Source organism: Scardinius erythrophthalmus, assembly GCF_964197995.2.
Source record: "Scardinius erythrophthalmus genome assembly, chromosome: 17".
In the NCBI taxonomy this organism is placed as follows: domain Eukaryota; kingdom Metazoa; phylum Chordata; class Actinopteri; order Cypriniformes; family Leuciscidae; genus Scardinius; species Scardinius erythrophthalmus.
This window is the reverse complement of record NC_138237.1, coordinates 40513737-40532961: the sequence shown is the minus strand read 5'-3', so window position 1 is coordinate 40532961 and position 19225 is coordinate 40513737. Positions and strand designations below refer to the sequence as shown.

Below are 19225 nucleotides of genomic sequence, written 5' to 3'. Positions count from 1 at the left end.
TTCTAAAATGTCCGCTGGTTTGTCTAGATGAGACTCTTATTCCTCGGCTGGATCGTGTCGAGACTCTGAAGCTGCACTGAAACTCACATCTGGACCTTCGACCCGTTGGACCCCATTGAAGACACTATATGGAGGAACATCCTGGAGTGTTTTCCTCAGAAACCTGCATTTCTTTTCCACTGAAGAAAGACATGAACATCTTGGATGACGAGGGGGAGAGTAAACTATCAGGAAATGTTGACAATCATCCTAACCCTAACGCATCAGATGACCTCGTCACGCAGAAGAGCTGTTCTGATTGGCTGTCACAGAATAGTCTCTCTTACACCCCCATCAGACAGGAGGAAGGACACCAGTCTAACACAGTCCCGGCTCCTGATGCTTCATTGACATGTTGGGTTAGGCTACCCTGCGTTTATGAATTGTAATTTTATTTCTGTAACAGAGGACGAGACGTGTAAAAACAATTAATAAATAAACTACACAAATGAATGAATAAATAAGTCCACAAAATTATAGTTACATAAATAGATATGTAAATAATAAAATTTACAAATAAATAAATTACCTAAATCCATATTCCACTAAATAAATATATAAATTAAATTTGCGAGGAGATAAATTAAATAAAACGCTACACTGAGAGCTGAGCTCCTGCTGTGATCATGCGGAGGAGTTCTGCAGAGAAGACGACAGTAAAGCATGTCCTGTTGGTGATCTGGGTCAAGTCAAGTCAACTTTATATAGCGCTTTCCACAATACAGATTGTATCAAAGCAGCTTCACAGTATTAAATAAAATAGTACATCAGTGTTTGTTTCTAGTGTAAAACGTCCACGTTTGGTAATGCTGATCAATAGTATTGTTGATTGATTAATTAAATTAAGTATCCCCAACTGAGCAAGCCAAAGGCAACAGTGGCAAGGAACCGAAAAACTCCATCAGGTGACCTAATGGAGAAAAAAAAACCTTGGGAGAACCCAGGCTCAGTCGGGGGCCAGTTCTCCTCTGGCGTTTATGAACTAGAGGTCGGATTTAACTGTAAGATTAAAAGTATTATATGAATGCCTGGCTGAAGAGATGCGTCTTTAATCTAGTTTTAAACTGGGAGAGCGAATCTGAGCAACGAACAGTATCCGGAAGACTATTCCAGAGTTTTGGAGCTAAATGTAAAAATGCTCTCCCTCCTTTGGTGGATCTGGATATCCTAGGTATGACCAGAAGCCTCGAATTTAGTGACCTTAACCCTCAGGGGTCTGAGATCACGCCGGCGTGATCTGCTCGATTTTTTTCCTTATGAGTTGATTGAGACCCGAAATTCTCTTTTGACTTTGATTTTACAAAACAGGTTTCATACATCAATCGATTCTGTTAAATGTGTATTATTTTTGTGTATACTCACAATAAAAACAAAGTGTTGTGCTTTTTGCCAAATAAAGAAAAATAAACACGAAGCGAGTTCTGCCTTCTCTCTGTCCGTGTAGTCCATTCTAAAACGCGTTCGAAAATGAGCTGTAGCTTAGCGAATACTCAGGCAAACAGGCATTCAGACACACAGGCATGAAGCTTGAATTCTCTACTTTTTAATGAAGTAATTTATATAAAAAACAAATATTCTCATCTTGTGAAATCTGTATTAAAAGAGAGCGATTCCAGTCGACCTCATTAGAGCTAATTCAAATGTAATGTGACTCCGCCCACAGAGAGCGCACGCTATTCAAACGCAAATGGCTGAGGTAATCCACGCAATCCTGTGAACGCCCCTATCATCAGCACAAGAAAACCAAAACACCAGTTTATTCAGAACATTACTTGTTTACAACGCAGCGCTGTGAGGAATAATGACGAATACGAGGAATACGAGCTGAGGAATACTAGTAAGTTTTTCCTTCTCAGGTTTCTGTTTATGAATGAATGAATGGCATAGATGCGCGCTGTTTACCACAGCTGGCAAAAAACAATATTACGTGACAATTGACTTTCAAACATTCACAGATACCTCAAAACAGAAAGTACAAATCCTTTCTTTAAAACGAATTTCGTTTTGTATCAATTGTATCTTAATTTTAATATTTTTTTCATTAACAAATTTCCTGGATTTAAAGTAAATATAGGCTAGCAATCACAACATAAGGTGCTTGAACTGGAGATCATCAACCAGACCGTAGCCTACTCGCCTCACATGTCTAAAAAATGTGAAATATATTTACATTTACAGCTGGTTCTAAACAAAACCATCCAAAACAAAAAAACTATGTAGCCTAATAAATGTGCATTTCTCCGGTGCGTTCACTAGCCTACTGCGAAGATCGCGAGTCAATAGCCTATCGTATTTTTTTTATTTTTTTATTTATTTATTGCACAAGTCATACATAAATTCATTCATTCATTCATTCATTCATTCATTATTACATGCATGAACGAATAAAAGAATAGAAAAAAAGGAACATGGAGAAGAAAATCTTATGATACCTGTCGCTTATTTGTGCACATCAGAAAAATAAATAAAAAACAGCTACTTTATAAATGGATCAACCCCAATCCTCACCCCAAACACCAAATATTTTCAGTAATACCTATCTTTACACTTAATTATCATCATTTTAAGCGTGTGTAAGCGTATTTCATGAAAACAACGTTACAGTCAGGTGAAATATGAAAGACAACATTTTGTTTAGTAGATTTGGGTACAGTTTTTACTGTAGAATATACTGCCTCGTCAAATAAGCTTTTGTTTAGCAATTTCTATATATAAAATAGCCTACTATTTTTGTCAAAAATAAAGTCATCAACTAAGATGTTAGCTGTTCCAAATGTTGGCTATATTCAAAGTAATGAATACATAGATAAAATGTAGGCCTATAATCTTTTTTTTACAAAGAAAGAGTACACTTGAAATATTGTTGAAATTGTAATTATTGTTGTAATTGTAACCTTTTTAATAAAATAGCAAAACATATTTACAAGATAGATGTAAGCAAAATCTTAAATGGTCCTTGCATTGTGGCTCAGTCAGTTGTCACACCTGAGTGAATGGCTCATCATTATGCAGAGTGGGTGGTAATTCAGGTGAAAACCACTCCTCGTTCACGCCCCCCTCGCATATTGGCTTTCCAAGCAAAACCTGTTTTACATCAATTTAAATCAATGTATGGTTTTATGTGAACGATAAAGCAAGACTATTTTCACATAATTTTGAAGAAAAAACTATAGGCGATGATATCCTTTAGTCAAAAGTCTTATTGCCACATATTTAGTATGTGTTTTGTGGCCTTATTTCTGCAACTTTCATTTTTATTTTTTCCAATAACCACGCATAAACATTATTCTCTTAAAAATTCAAACATATACATGCATGTTGATCAGATATTTTGGTAGCCCTGTTTGTGCTATATAGAGTGAATTTACACCTTTGCCATTAACATGTTTATAAATAACTGAAAAAAGCACAAATGTCAGAGCATGTCAGAACACCTCCAGGGCCCAGAAAACAGCTCAGACTCCAGAGGGTTAAAGAGCGCGATGGATTATAGGGCGATAGAAGATCCGTTAAATAGACTGGAGCTAAGCCGTTTAGGGCTTTATAAGTCAGTAGCAATACCTTGTAATTAATACGGGACTTTATAGGTAACCAATGTAGAGATGATAAAATTGGTGTTATATGATCATATTTTCTTGATCTAGTAAGAACTCTAGCGGCGGCATTTTGGACTAACTGTAGCTTGTTTATTGAGGATGCAGGACAACCAGCTAATATAGCATTACAGTAATCTAGTCTCGAGGTCATGAATGCATGAACTAACTTTTCTGCATCAGAAACAGATAGCATATTACGTAGCTTAGCAATGTTTCTAAGGTGGAAAAAGGCTGTTCTTGTAACATATGAAATATGATTATCAAAAGACAGGTTGCAGTCTAGTATAACACCCAGGTCTTTTACTGTAGATGATAAAGTAGATAAAGTGGGTCTCGACCGGGTCAGAAGAGACGGACCACAGATTAAAGCTGCTAGGCTTCACCTCCACTAATGTGAAGTCACGGATGCTGAGCCCGAGCTGAGGCTCTTCTGTGCGGATTTACAGTTATGACTCTGCTAATCCGCTAACCAGAGAGCCGCTAACACTGCTGTCGTTAAACATCATGTCTGATTATAAGCCTCCTGATGTCCTGAAGATGACAGAAAACTGTTTTTTGTTGTTTCATGTTATTTATTTCTATTTATTTTTAATCATTTATTGTATGTTTAATTTCTATTGCCTTAAAAGTTTTATGCATTCATTTGTTTAGTAGACTCTCTCTTACTGTATCTTGTTTGAAGATGTGCTTTATAGCCGTGCTCTACCTCGAGCTCCTCCTCCTGTCTGCTGTGTGAGAGACGCGTGTCCCGTCATGCTTGATCAATGAAAAATAAAGAGCCGATCGGAACGCCACACACACACACACACACACACACTCACTCAAGCACATGTGACGCTCGCGCTGTTTGCCTATATGAGGACATGAATCATGAACTTCAACTTTTTATTAAAATACTGTATAAGTGTCATGATTGTATAAGCTTCATGCTCTCAGTGAATTAGACATGCTTTCTGATGAGTAAAGTGTTATGGTGTAAAACAGGTCTGGCCGAGAGCATTACTACTCCGATTCTGAAGGTTAGGAGAACACACACATACCCGTAACACACACACTCCGCAACACACCCCTAGGGGACGCACTGCACACATCTCCAGATTAAACACTACACACACTACTACAGGTGTTGTTGAACAGCCGGTTTCACTCAGACTCTGATGGGGAAACGATCTCGAGAGCGTATGTGACGTGTACAGTGTGAAACACAGGCTGATGAACTCACCGAGGAACACACACACACACACACACACACACTGATGAACTCACCGAGGAACTGCAGAACGCTACTGAAACCACTGTAGATCCAGTCGAATATGAAGGACATGTCCGGGCCGGGAATATCTGGAAGGGAGCAGGACAAACATCACTCATCTCTACAGCTGAACTCAGGCTTCTGCAGGTTTCAGCAAGTCAAATTTAAGACCTTTTTAAGACATTTTAAGACCATAAAGATTGAAATTTAAGTCCTACACGACGCATTGCCAAACAAATATTCAAATCAATGAATTCAGTAATTGAAAAAGCATTCATTTAATTTAAAGATAAAGCAATCACATTAGTAACCTTCCACACCCAACGCGTGTCAGAGAAAAGAACAGAATCAGACTGCACTTGTACTTTGCATATTATACTGTAAAAAACATAATTAGTAGATTTTAGTTGATCATAACTAGAGATGAAATGGCATGAACATTTTATTTCATGATTATAGTGACAAAAATGATCACGTTATCACAGGAACCTGTTCAAAAGTACAAACACTACACAATGAAATCAATTCACCAACTTATGTCAACAACCAGCAAATAAAAAATAAAATAAGCATCAATATGCACTTTTTGCTTACATAAACATTAAAATAATACCATTAAAAATGATAGCCAGATTTTAAAAGTGTCTTGCAACATGTTATATACTAACATGTACAAGTTCAAGTAAAGTTTTGACAAAAAAGGTTTTAAAAAAAGAAATCTCACATTTCAGACTTTAAATCATTTTTTATAAAAAGAATGAGTCAAAAAAGATAAATTACTGACATTTACAATGCACTTTAGCTTATCTTTTATTATTAATGGTAAAATTCGGTCTGATTTTCTGGAAATAAACGAGGGTAAAACCTTTTTTAAACCTGACTAAATGAAATTTAAGACGGCGGATGAAAATCTGGCCGTTTTTAAGACGTTAAGGCCTTAAATTTAAAGTTCAGAATTTTAGACCTTTTAAGACCCCGCGGGAACCCTGTGAAGACGAAGAGCTACACACTCGCTGAACAACACACACCTGCACACACTCGCTGACTAACAAACACCTGCACACACTCGCTGACTAGCACACACCTGCACACACTCGCTGACTAACACACACCTGCACACACTCGCTGACTAACACACACCTGCACACACTCGCTGACTAACACACACCTGCACACACTCGCTGACTAACACACACCTGCACACACTCGCTGACTAACACACACCTGCACACACTCGCTGACTAACACACACCTGCACACACTCGCTGGCTAACACACACCTGCACATACGCACAGAAGCATCACACTGAAACTAGTGGTCGACTGATATATCGGCTGATATTTGGCATTTTTTTAAATATCGGTATCGGCTGATCAGTGTTTCTGATTGGCCGATGTGTTGAAGCGGGACTTTTATTTTGACGGGCGGCTCTGAGAACAGCAGCGCCTGATCTCACACACACTCACGTTCTCCATCTTCATTAGTTCCCCATCTCTGTCAGTCACATCTAATACTCTGTTAGACAGAACTGGTGAACGATCAGGCTAACGGACGTGAAGCTCAGCGAGTGCTCAGGGGTGTTTCACTGATATGCTCACACTAAAGATGCTTTCCAACAGGTGTTATCGTAGTTTTTGTCCAACTCCACTGACTTGTATTGGATGTGCAGTGAGGTACGGTATTACTCCGCCGCCGCCAACTGGGCTGGAGTGTCTATTACTCGAGCTCTCAGCGGAAGAATGTGCGGGTGTGAGGCGTTTGGAAGAATAGGTCCACAGTTTCACAGCGAATGGTTAAACACCTGTTGGAAAGCATCTTTTGCAGAGATTTTTTATTCATGTGTTTAGCATCTGTATCTCAGATGCTATTGAGCACTATAGTTGTGCCTGAACGGTTCACTGAACGATAGTTTTGGGTGAACGTGAACTGAAAGTAGCATACTGTATTACTGCCTGATGAACGTTACTGTAAGCTCGTTCATTCTGGTGTCTGAATGTCACGCTCTCTCAGTTTAACTTCGTTCAACAGAGTGCCAGATTTCTATAGAGCTTTCCAGGCGAAACCCCGGCATAACGGTCCTTGCTCGGTTCCGGGCGACGGGTTCCGCCAAGAGTGACTGTGTGAGTCAGGGCGAGTGCAACAGCGAGTGTGTGTGTGTGTGTGTGCGCGGGAGTGAGCGACAGTGAGTGAGAGTGTGTGTGTGTGCGAGTGAGCGAGCTACAGTGTGTGTGTGCGTGCGAGTGAGCGAGCTACAGTGTGTGTGTGTGTGTGTGTGTGTGCGCGCGAGCGTGAGTGAGCGAGCGAGCACAGTGAGTGAGAGTGTGTGTGTGTGCGTGCGAGCGAGCTACAGTGTGTGTGTGTGTGTGCGCGAGCGTGAGTGAGCGAGCGAGCACAGTGAGTGTCTGTGTGTATTTGAAAGTGTAGTCTGACATATTTCCTGTCCATCCACGACATGACAAGATTTTTAGGAGTCAAAATCGTGTAATCTGACACCGTGACTATCGTAACAGACACAAAATTCTTGTAATCTGAACCAGGCGTATGATCACCGTGAATCATCATGCTCAACTACTAAGGCAGAGGCGGCATCTATGCCGGTGAAGCGAACAATGGTGTAATGATTCAGTTCGACTCCCAAGACAAGACGATGCTCACCCGACTGGCCAATAGGATCGTGGCCCCGCCCATGACACAATTCTCACAGTCAAAGCAGAATCCTGATAGCCTAGAAATCTAGACGCACCCTAGCGGCAGCAAAATGTATTTCGCAGCCAGGTGGGTCTAGACACTCTCAATAAACCTTCTCGCTGCAAAAACCCAGATTGGGTCAGGCCAATCACGTTGTGTATAGAGTAGGCGGGGGCGGGCTTAACATACACGACAGAGTTGCGGCGGTTACCTGGCTGCTGCTACTTGAAAACAAAGAATGGCGGCTGCTGATGGAGAACAACGGTCTTTCGAATCGGCTTTGGCCGCGACTCTGGAGGACTTGGAGTTAAGTTTTTCTTTGAGAAAAGAGCAAAGAACGGCACTTAAGTCATTCTTAAAAAAAGGAAGATGTGTTCGTCGTTTTGCCGGCCAGATATGGCAAAATTGGAATCTATCAACTAAGCTCCGCTGTTGGGAAAACGCTCTGGTTGGTTGAAGCGCTGTCCTATTGCGTGCAGAGGGAATTTGAAAGACAGCCGTTTATCCGCCCCTCGGATTGAGCCGTGACTATGGTGAGTTTCCATACCTAACATCTAGATGTAGGTCTGGCTTGCCAGGCTAGAATCCTGACACGAGAGCAAGAAATGGCATCGAGAGCAAAGAAAAGCGTTTTGAGAGAAACACTTTTTTTTTGAGAAAATGTTTTCACACTGATAGCAAAAAATATATATTTGAGAGTTTTTTTCAAAGTATTTTGAGAGAGATTTTTTTTCTCAGAAATAATTCAAAAAAATTAATTTATATTTTTTTTGTTCTGAGAAAATACTTTCTCTCAAAACTTTAGTCTCAAATATTATTATTTTTTGCTATCAGTGTGATAACTTTTTCTCTCAAACTTTTTTTTCTCTCTCAGATCATTTATTTTCTTGCATGTAATAAAGACAATTCTCTCTCCATATGTTAGCCTGTCCATCAACACGACCGCGGATCGAGCTCCACACACTCCTGTCATGAGCATTATTAAATATGAGCATGATCATATCTACACACTCATATAGGCCTGTCGCGATAGTCGATAAGTCGATTAATCGCACGATAAAAAAAAATGAGCTCGATAATTTTTCCAGCCGCGATAATTCCATTTGCATGCTTGTTTGTTTTCCTCGTCTCTCTCTCTCTCTACCAAAGAGACTGGATGACCACTCTCGCTCGGTTCTTTAGCGTATATGAGGAATGAACCCTCTTGTTGTCAGTTGCATGGTCTTTGTGTGGGGAGGCGGCGGCGCGGCGCTTGTCAGTCACATGGTCTTTGTATGGGAAAGCGCCGGCGGGACTGTTTGCGGCTACTGCCGGGAGAGAGAGAAGACGCTAGTTGTGAGTTGCGACAGCGAGCCCTATCACATGAAAATGCGTATCTATACCACGAATGTTATTTCTCGTGCCATTTATACGCCAAAACTAGTTTTTGCGTGCATATGATACGCTCTTTATGGCGTGTAATACGCACGCACTCCTCACCCCTAATCCTAACCAAGTATTTTCAGTGAGCATCATACACGCAATAAAGTGCGTCTCCGTCTTCCCGACAGTACACAATCACTTGACAAAGTAACAGGAGTAACAGTGCAAAATTGTGCGATATGGCTTGTTGAGGCTTTTTTTTATTTGTTTACAAAGGTCCTAACTGTCAGTTTTGCCTGTTATGGAATGTATCACTATTTAAGCCTAATGTCTAAAGCCTAATGTTTAATATTTTTTGAAGTGCAATTTTGTTTACATCCATTTTATTTATTAACAGACATTTATTTTGTTAACAGACACTAAAGAGTCCATTGCTTTCATTGTTTTTGGTTGTTTTGTTCATTTTTTTGGATATTTAAAATGTTTTCCGTTTTCAAAGTTTAATATTCTTTAGAAATAAAAGTTTATAGATCGTTGAAAAGGTGTACCTGCATTATTATGCCATTATAATTAAATTAAATGAAAATGGTCTCAGAACGGCAATATTATCGTTTATCGCGATAATTTCTTGGACAATTTATCGTCCAGCAAAATTTGTTATCGTGACAGGCCTACACTCATAGGCGAGTGTTGTGACAAGCGTCTGTGAGCGAGACACACACATTAGATATTAAAGCACTAAGTATCTTTATTCTTTATCATTAAAGACGCAATATTATCAAGAACAAACGTTTCCATAAAGAATAACTGCACATATCAGCGAGCATCAAGCAGCGTATGAGGACTGTGGCCATGTCATCAATATCACGAGCACGAGCGACTGAAGTGCACACACACACACACACACACACACACACACACACAGTGACGTGTTCTGTTCATCTACACACACACACACCAGAGCAGAAGTGAGAGATATGATCAAACACATGAACTATGACCTGCTCTGGGAGAGTAGCTGGATCCAGCGATCTGTGTGTGTGTGTGTGTAATTTAATAACAAATGATCATTGCGACGGAAGCAAATCAATTAAAACTAACTTTAGATGGAAATAACTTAACTCTGCTATAAAGCCAAAACAATCTCTGTTACCTTAAATTATACGCTTATCACTGTAAAGCTGCTTTGAGACAATCTACATTGTTAAAAGCGCTATATAAATGAAGATGACTTGACTTGTGTTCAGGAGAGCTGATGCCTCACACACACACCGAGGAGAATTAATCAGTGTGTGTGTGTGTGTGTGTGTGTGTACTAGAGTAAAGAACAGCAGCGGTAAAGGTGAAGGACACGCCTGATACACACGTCAGCAATCTCAACTCAGAGTGTGTGACGGTGACGGACACACACACACACTCTCTCTGGCTACATGATGCGTATGATAGCTGCATCTCTCTCTGTCCTGCAGAGATGAGTCCGCATCATCCTCCTCACCATCACCTTCATCACCACCATATTCATCATCATCTTCACACACACTGACTCAGAAAACACCAGTTTATTACACCAGTAAACTGTTTTCTTGCTATTGTTTTGGCCTAATTAATAATCACTGATGTTGTGTGTGTTGTGTGTGTTGAAGGGTCAGTACCGTCAGTAATCCCCCCCGTCATCACAGGCGTGATAGTGGAGAACGAGTGCGAGTCGACTAGAAGCTCTCTAGAAATTATCATCACACACTGATCATCACACACTGATCATCACACACTGATCATCACACACTGATCATCACACACTGATCATCACACACTGATCATCACACACTGATCATCACACACTGATCATCACACACTGATCTACAGAGAAATGATGCTAGCGTGATGTTAGCCACAGCTAGTGACGCGGTTCACATCTACAGCGGCTCTCTGCGGATCAGGACACCGGAGCGCTCCCGTCACAGGGCTACAGCCGGAGCCGACCCGCTGACCTCGGAGTGTGTGAGTCCACATCAACATCTTCAAACATTCACTGCTGACTGACATTAGAGAAACGTTTGTCAGCCAAAGTCATGTGGTGTAACATGCTGGTCGACCAATCAGAAGCCAGTCAGCTGACGATGACGCCACAGCCGAGCCTCACGACTGACACACTAGGGGTGGAACGGTACATGTATTCGTATTGAACCGAATCGGTACGGGCGTCACGGTTCAGTGCATGAATTTACACGGAGAATACTGTATAAAAATAAATAAAACTTGCGTGCAAATTAATGAATGCAATGCGGAGCTACTGTTAGATACGCGGGTGCTTTAGGGACACCTAATCTGTAGCTCCGCCTTAAGCTAGGTTTGTTTATACTTTCGCCCGCCTCCGCAGCGCGAGCCTCCCCATACGGACGAGGCATTTATACTTCGGTGTGCTATTCTTTGAAACGACAGGGTGCGACTCGTGTAATTGTCCTCTAAAGCCTCTGTTATACTCCAGTTTGGGCGCGCACACGACAGCACAGCTCAGACGCGGACTAATTTATAATTTCTGCTGAAGTCGCTCGGTGAACGCGTTCAACGCATGCGCAGTAGATCGGTCTGGACAGTGTAATCGATCATATTTTTTATATTTATAGTTTATATTTGCATTTATGTCAGACACTTTCAAACATCAAAATGACATTTATTAATATGTATTTGTGTCAAAAATGACATATAAACATCTTTTCCTATTCTATTTTGCCTGGAAACGCTTCCAACACGCTTGCGTGAAAAACAGGCATTGGTTCTATAGCATGCGCGCGTTTTCCGTTTTTTTAAATTCGGCGTCCATGTTATTTCCTTCTCTTTCGCGGTTTTAACCTAATGAACGCCCTTTTGTCCGCGCGGTCACAAAAAATGGGTGGCACGCGGCTGTCCGCAACGAGCCTCCGCGCGCACTCCCGATGACAATTTTTATGTCACGCGGACCCTCGCGGAAAGTATAAAGCCTGGTTTATACTCGACGCATCCGCACAAGTGCGAGGGTGCGCGCGGCAAAAATGGCGTCATTGCGGTGTGGGCGGTCTCGCGCGTTGGGTTCGCAAGACCTTCGCCTGGCGGTGTGCGCGACATTTTTTGTAACAACGCGCGCGGCGCCGCATCCGAAGATGAACGACTTCGAGCCGAATCTGGCCGAGCTCGAACTTCTCACCACACCGGCACCCAGTTTGCACGTCTAAATGAGTTGCTTACATTTAAAAAATGAGCATACAATAGCATAAAAAGTATTTTTAATGAACATAAAGGTCCATGTTTAATAAAAATGTTCACGAAACTTAATGAAATGTTTAGTGAAATTAGAAAATATGTAAGAGATTGTTAATATAGTTATGTTTTATACACATTCTCATATCCATATATTTTGTTTTATTGTCACTAGTATCTCAGGGTTTACTGGGTTTTACACAATTCTTTTTGTAGTGTGGTATTGGTGGTGGTGTACTGAAATAAACACTGTCACGTGTGTGTAGCTTTCTTCTTCTCACTGCTGATTCCTGATGGTTAGAGGACAATTACTCCAGTCGCCCCCTGACGTTTCACAGAATAGTACACCGGCGAGCGCGTATATAGTATAAAGTATAAACGCCTCGTCCGTCTGCGGAGACTCGCCAGGCGAAATAATAACCAAGGCTTAACCATCAGGAATCAGCGGTGAGAAGTACGGTACGTGAATGTTTATTTTAGTACAACAACACTTTAGTACACCAAAACCACACTACAAAAGAATCGTGTAAAGCAGTAAACCAGACTATTTCTTGTGACATTAGGAAAAAAAATGGATATGAGAACGTAACCTACAACTAACACTCTTCCTTGAAAGCCTACAGATTATTAAAAACACCTGAAGCTAAGCTTATTTTCACACAGTTTAGAAATAAGTGTAAATTTGAATTATACAAAGCAAAACAGTCTTATTATGAAAATCAAATTAGTCGAACAGTTTCCAACCCTAGAACATTATGGCGAACATTGAAATCTATAACTGGTGAAAAAAAAACTAAAATGAATAATAGTTTGCAAATATCCATAAATGGTACTCTTCTTACTGATCATGATAAAATTGCTAATTCTTTTAATGAGTATTTTATTGCATCTGTACAAGAATTATCCTCTAAATTTACTATTCCTCTGTTTCTCACATCAGTACCAGCATTATCTCAGCAATTCTCTTTTTCTGAAATTGTACAAAATGATATAACTAATATTTTGTGTTCTCTGAATGCTTCTCATGCTTGTGATACAAATAATTTAAACATGACTTTTCTTAAAACTCATGCCAGTACTCTTATACCACTCTTTCATCATTTAGTTAATTTGTGTATTAGACAATCAGTATTTCCTGCCTTGTGGAAAACGGCCCAGATCACCCCGATGTTTAAGTCTGATGATCCAACTAATATTTCCAACTACCGTCCAATTGCAATTCTCCCAACCATTTCCAAGTTGCTTGAAAAAATATTGTATAATCAACTAATTAACCACCTTGAAAATAATAACCTGCTCAGTGATTGCCAGCATGGCTTTCGACCCTTGCGGTCAACTATGTCGGCTTTGCTGCTTCTCACTGAGCAAATACGTGCGTCTCTAAACAAGGGTCAGATTACTGGAGTTATATACATAGATTTTCAGAAAGCTTTCGATACAGTCAATCATCAAATTCTGTTAAACAAACTTCTTTCTTTTCATTTGTCATCTTCCGCAATAGATATGTTTACATCATATTTAAGTGACAGATCTCAGACTGTAAGAATCGGCTCAGTAACATCACAGCCACGAGTGTGTTCTATGGGAGCTCCACAGGGCAGTATTTTAGGTCCTTTACTTTTCCTTATGTATATTAATGATCTTCCTGGTGTTTTGAATTTTTCTAGTTCTTTGCTATATGCTGATGACACTGTTATTTTTCTTTCTGGTTCTAATATCGACAATTAATTACAGACTTAACACAGATCTGCAGCATTTACATAATTGGCTGCAAGATAATCATTTAACACTTAATGTCAAGAAAACACAATGCATGTATTTCTATTCATCTAGGAGACAGCTATCCATATCCAATCCTATCACTTTTTCTAATCAAACGCTTTCAATTGTATCAGCATATAAGTATTTGGGAGTCTATCTTGACTCACATCTTACTTATCAAGAACATGTTCAAACCCTAACCAGAAAGTTAAACCAAAAGTTATATGTTTACAGCAAAATTAGACCATATTTGTTGCTTTCTGTTTCAAAAACCTATCTTCATGCCATCATTCTGTCCACTTTGTCGTATTGTTTACCTGTTTGGTCACTAACAACAAATGAGATTATTGAACCAGTAATAAGACTTTATAATAGAGCTCATAAGATCCATGTCAGGCTTCCAGGCTGGACTCACCACTGTACTGCACTATCTTTGTGTAATGCCTTGACATTTCAGAACTTTAAAATAAGCCATGGGATAAACTTGTTTTATCAAATCTCAAATGGACACACTGTAACTGCTCTAAACGAATTGGTTCCGAAACTTAGCTCAAGGTCTGAGCGCACTACGAGATCTTTTACAAATGGACTTTTGCCTTTACCGGCTTTTAGGAACTGTTATGGACAGAGATCTTTTTTTCATGTGCTCACTAAAGCCTGGAATGAGATCCCACAGCACATCAGAACTATCACATCAAGAAGACTATTTAAAATAACATTTGCTCGCCATTTAATGGACAGGTATAGCTGTGACCATTGAGACGGCTCTATAGCCCCTCCTGTGGCCCAATATCTTGGTTTGTGTGTCTGTTGTTGTCTCTAGCTGTTTAGTGTGTGAGCTTTGTTGTGTCTGTGGTTTATATGTTCTGCAGAGCAGGAACCTGCTGAAAATCAGTTTTATACTGAGCCAGGCCCGATTGTCCTTAATCTTTTCCTGTTTTAAAAATATAAATAAATAAATAAATAAATAAAAACTAAATTAACGTTATCTTACATAATTTCTAAATATTTTTATTTAGTTTTGTGATCCTTTTTATAAAACATGGCCATTTATTTTTATTTAAAGGTCTTATGTCTGCTATTGTAGGCTCATTTTGTTAATGTAAGCAACTACTTTAGACGCAAGAACTGGGTGCCGGTGCTGTGAGATGTTCATGCTCGGCCAGATTCGGCTCGAGTCGCGCGACCGCCCACACTCCGCAATGACGACAGTTTTGCCGCGCGCCCTCGCGCTCGTGCGTCCGCACATCAATAAGAGATGCTTTATTTTCAGTTTATAGCTGATTGTCTTATTTTGTTTACATCTTACTTTACACACTTCAGGGCAGGCTGTTGCAGCTCAGGGGAGAGACTTACGACACTATGGTACAGCCTGAGACATGCACAGTAAAGAAAATTGCCTTCTGCATTTTTGTTTTGCTTTTCCCTCAACTCGTGCCGAACCGTGACGTCTGTGTACCGCTCCACCCCTATGACAGATAAAGGGTTAAAAATCACATCTCTCTCATCACTCACTCCACACCCGTACTACTGCTTTATCACACACACACACACACACACACTGATCTACACGAGTTCACACACACACACACACTGATCTACACGAGTTCACACACACACACACACACACACACACTGATCTACACGAGTTCATTTACATTTAGTCATTTAGCAGACGCTTTTATCCAAAGCGACTTACAAGTTAGGACTAAATTAAGCGAGTCATCATGAAGAGGCAAAAACAACAACAGCGCAAGAAGTGCTCAAGATACGAAGTTCAGGCATTATCCAGAGTAGCATAAGCCTGATAAGTGACGTTTCAAAGGGAAAGCAATTTATTTTAAAGAGGTTAAGTGCTCATGGAAGAGATGAGCTCACACACACACACACTGATCTACACGAGTTCACACACACTGATCTACACGAGTTCACACACACACACACACACACACACACACACACACACACACACTGATCTACACGAGTTCACACACACACACACACACACACACACACACACACTGATCTACACGAGTTCTCACACACACACACACACACACACACACACACACTGATCTACACGAGTTCTCACACACACACACACACACACACACACACACACTGATCTACACGAGTTCTCACACACACACACACACTGATCTACACAAGTTCACACACACACACACACACACACTGATCTACACGAGTTCACACACACACACACACACACTGATCTACACGAGTTCTCACACACACACACACACACACACACACACTGATCTACACAAGTTCACACACACACACACACACACACACACACTGATCTACACGAGTTCACACACACACACACACACACACACACACACACTGATCTACACGAGTTCACACACACACACACACACACACACACACACACACACTGATCTACACGAGTTCACACACACAAACACACACACACACACACACACACACTGAACTACACGAGTTCACACACACACACACACACACACACACACACACACACACACACACACACACACACACACACACACTGATCTACACGAGTTCACACACACACACACACACACACACACACACACACACACACACACACACTGATCTACACGAGTTCACACACACACACACACACACTGATCTACACGAGTTCACACACACACACACTGATCTACACGAGTTCACACACACACACACACACACTAGGGTTGGGCGATGTCCCCTAAATTGGCAGTTGACGATGTTTACAGTAAAACATCGCGATGGACGATGATATCGTCGGGGGGGGGGGGGGGGGGTGCGCTGACGATCACGAAGAGACAGGGAGAGTGCACATTGTAGCTACTTACATCTACTGTGTTTACGCCCCGGGAATCCTCAGTTTGGCATTTTGAAATATTTCTGTTTATTTGGCCGTTCAGGCGCGCAACCGAAGACAAAGACTACTTGACCATGTTGCGCTCGGAGCGCGCGCACCATCCTGTCAGTAGAATTCAGTTCTCTTTCGCGACTTATCGTGCTTTTAATATTGCTTTTCAATAGCACATCCTGCTCTTTTCTTTCTCATTCATGTTTTGTTATGAACTTTACATAATCGTCAACTGAAATCTGTGCGGATTATCAACAATACGATACATTTATAGGACATAAAGGGTCTCTGCGGCAAAAGTGAAAGTACCAGGCAGCGGCCAACAGGGTGAAAAGCCTACTTTTAAATTTTCATTGCTGTTTTAAAATGAATTTCGCCATCACCTTAAACAAGCTGTTCTGCTTGAATCCCAGTGCAGGAGCTGTAACTGTTAGGTTACCACAGAAACGTAAGCGTTTGGTTGATTGCTGTGGTGACTCGTGACACTCGCGAACAGCACTGAACACACACGTCTTTAATCGTTTGTTGGTAAAGGGTGAGAGACCTTGCGAGCCACACGAGCCATAGGTTCCCAACCACTGGTGTACACACGAAAACGAACTGCCGTGAGACTGGGCTGGTCTGACAGGGTGGGGGGCGTGGCATCACGATGGACGATGATATCGTCCATCGGCACAACCCTAACACACACACACACACACATCTACACGAGTTCACACACACACACACACACACACACACACACTGATCTACACGAGTTCACACACACACACACACACACACACACACACACACACACATCTACACGAGTTCACACACACACACACACACACACACACACACTGATCTACACGAGTTCACACACACACACACACACTGATCTACACGAGTTCACACACACACACACACACACACACACACACACACACACACACTGATCTACACGAGTTCACACACACAAACACACACACACACACACACACACTGAACTACACGAGTTCACACACACACACACACACACACACACACACACACACTGATCTACACGAGTTCACACAGACACACACACACACACACACACTGATCTACACGAGTTCACACACACACACACACACACACACACTGATCTACACGAGTTCACACACACACACACACACACACTGATCTACACGAGAGTTAACCCACACACACTGATCTACACAAGTTCACACACACACACACACACACACACACTGATCTACACGAGTTCACACACACAAACACACACACACACACACACACACACTGAACTACACGAGTTCACACACACACACACACACTGATCTACACGAATTCACACACACACACACACACACACTGATCTACACGAGTTCACACACACACACACACACACACACACACACACACACTGATCTACACGAGTTCACACACACACACACACACACACACACACACACACACTGATCTACACGAGTTCACACACACACACACACACACACACACACACACACACACACACTGATCTACACGAGTTCACACACACACACACACTGATCTACACGAGTTCACACACACACACACACACACACACACTGATCTACACGAGAGTTAACCCACACACACTGATCTACACAAGTTCACACACACACAAACACACACACACACACACACACTGAACTACACGAGTTCACACACACACACACACACTGATCTACACGAGTTCACACACACACAAACACACACACACACACTGATCTACACGAGTTCACACACACACACACACACACACACACACACACACACTGATCTACACGAGTTCACACACACACACTGATCTACACGAGAGTTAACCCACACACAGGGTTAGTTAACCCAGGGTTAGGCCTTCTGTAACCAGGACACTGATGACATCACCGATGAGCTTCTGGAGAAACACTGGCTCTGATTTACTATAATCTTTGATGATCAAACACTCTCAGTGTGTAGATGAAGCCTTCACACACACACACACACACACACACACACACAGTGATGGCCTACAGGAACATCATCTTCACCCTTTATTCTAATAGTATTGAGATGTGTTAGTGATCCAGTAATCACATCGCGAGGTTGAGCTCGTTTTATATGTGATGGATTACAGCGCCGACAGACATTACCGACATGACAAATACAACATAATAATAATAATAATACAACAGATTATGTGTAAGTCGACCTCTGCTTTCCCCGTCAGCAGCTCTTGATGAACTAAAGACACGCGGCTGAGGTCATTAATGCTCATCTGCATATTATGACTGTTTATATGATGTTAAACCAGGAGCTGTTCTTAAATGCGCTGCTTTAAAACGCTATTACAGGTTTAACACACACACTTTCTGATGAACCGTGTTTTAATCTCCATGTGT

The 19225-nt window shown here is 41.3% G+C and overlaps 1 protein-coding gene across 2 annotated transcripts in view; it reads right to left on the bottom strand.

Annotated features, from left to right (window-relative positions):
• Positions 1–19225, bottom strand: part of sar1b (secretion associated, Ras related GTPase 1B) — a 37434-nt gene that overhangs the window by 17300 nt on the left and 909 nt on the right. For both annotated transcript variants that reach the window (XM_081391030.1, XM_081391031.1), the window contains exon 2: positions 4902–4976. In XM_081391030.1, coding sequence (XP_081247156.1) covers positions 4902–4959 — 58 coding nt within the window. In that variant the 5' untranslated portion in view covers positions 4960–4976. The remainder of the gene's footprint in view (positions 1–4901; positions 4977–19225) is intronic.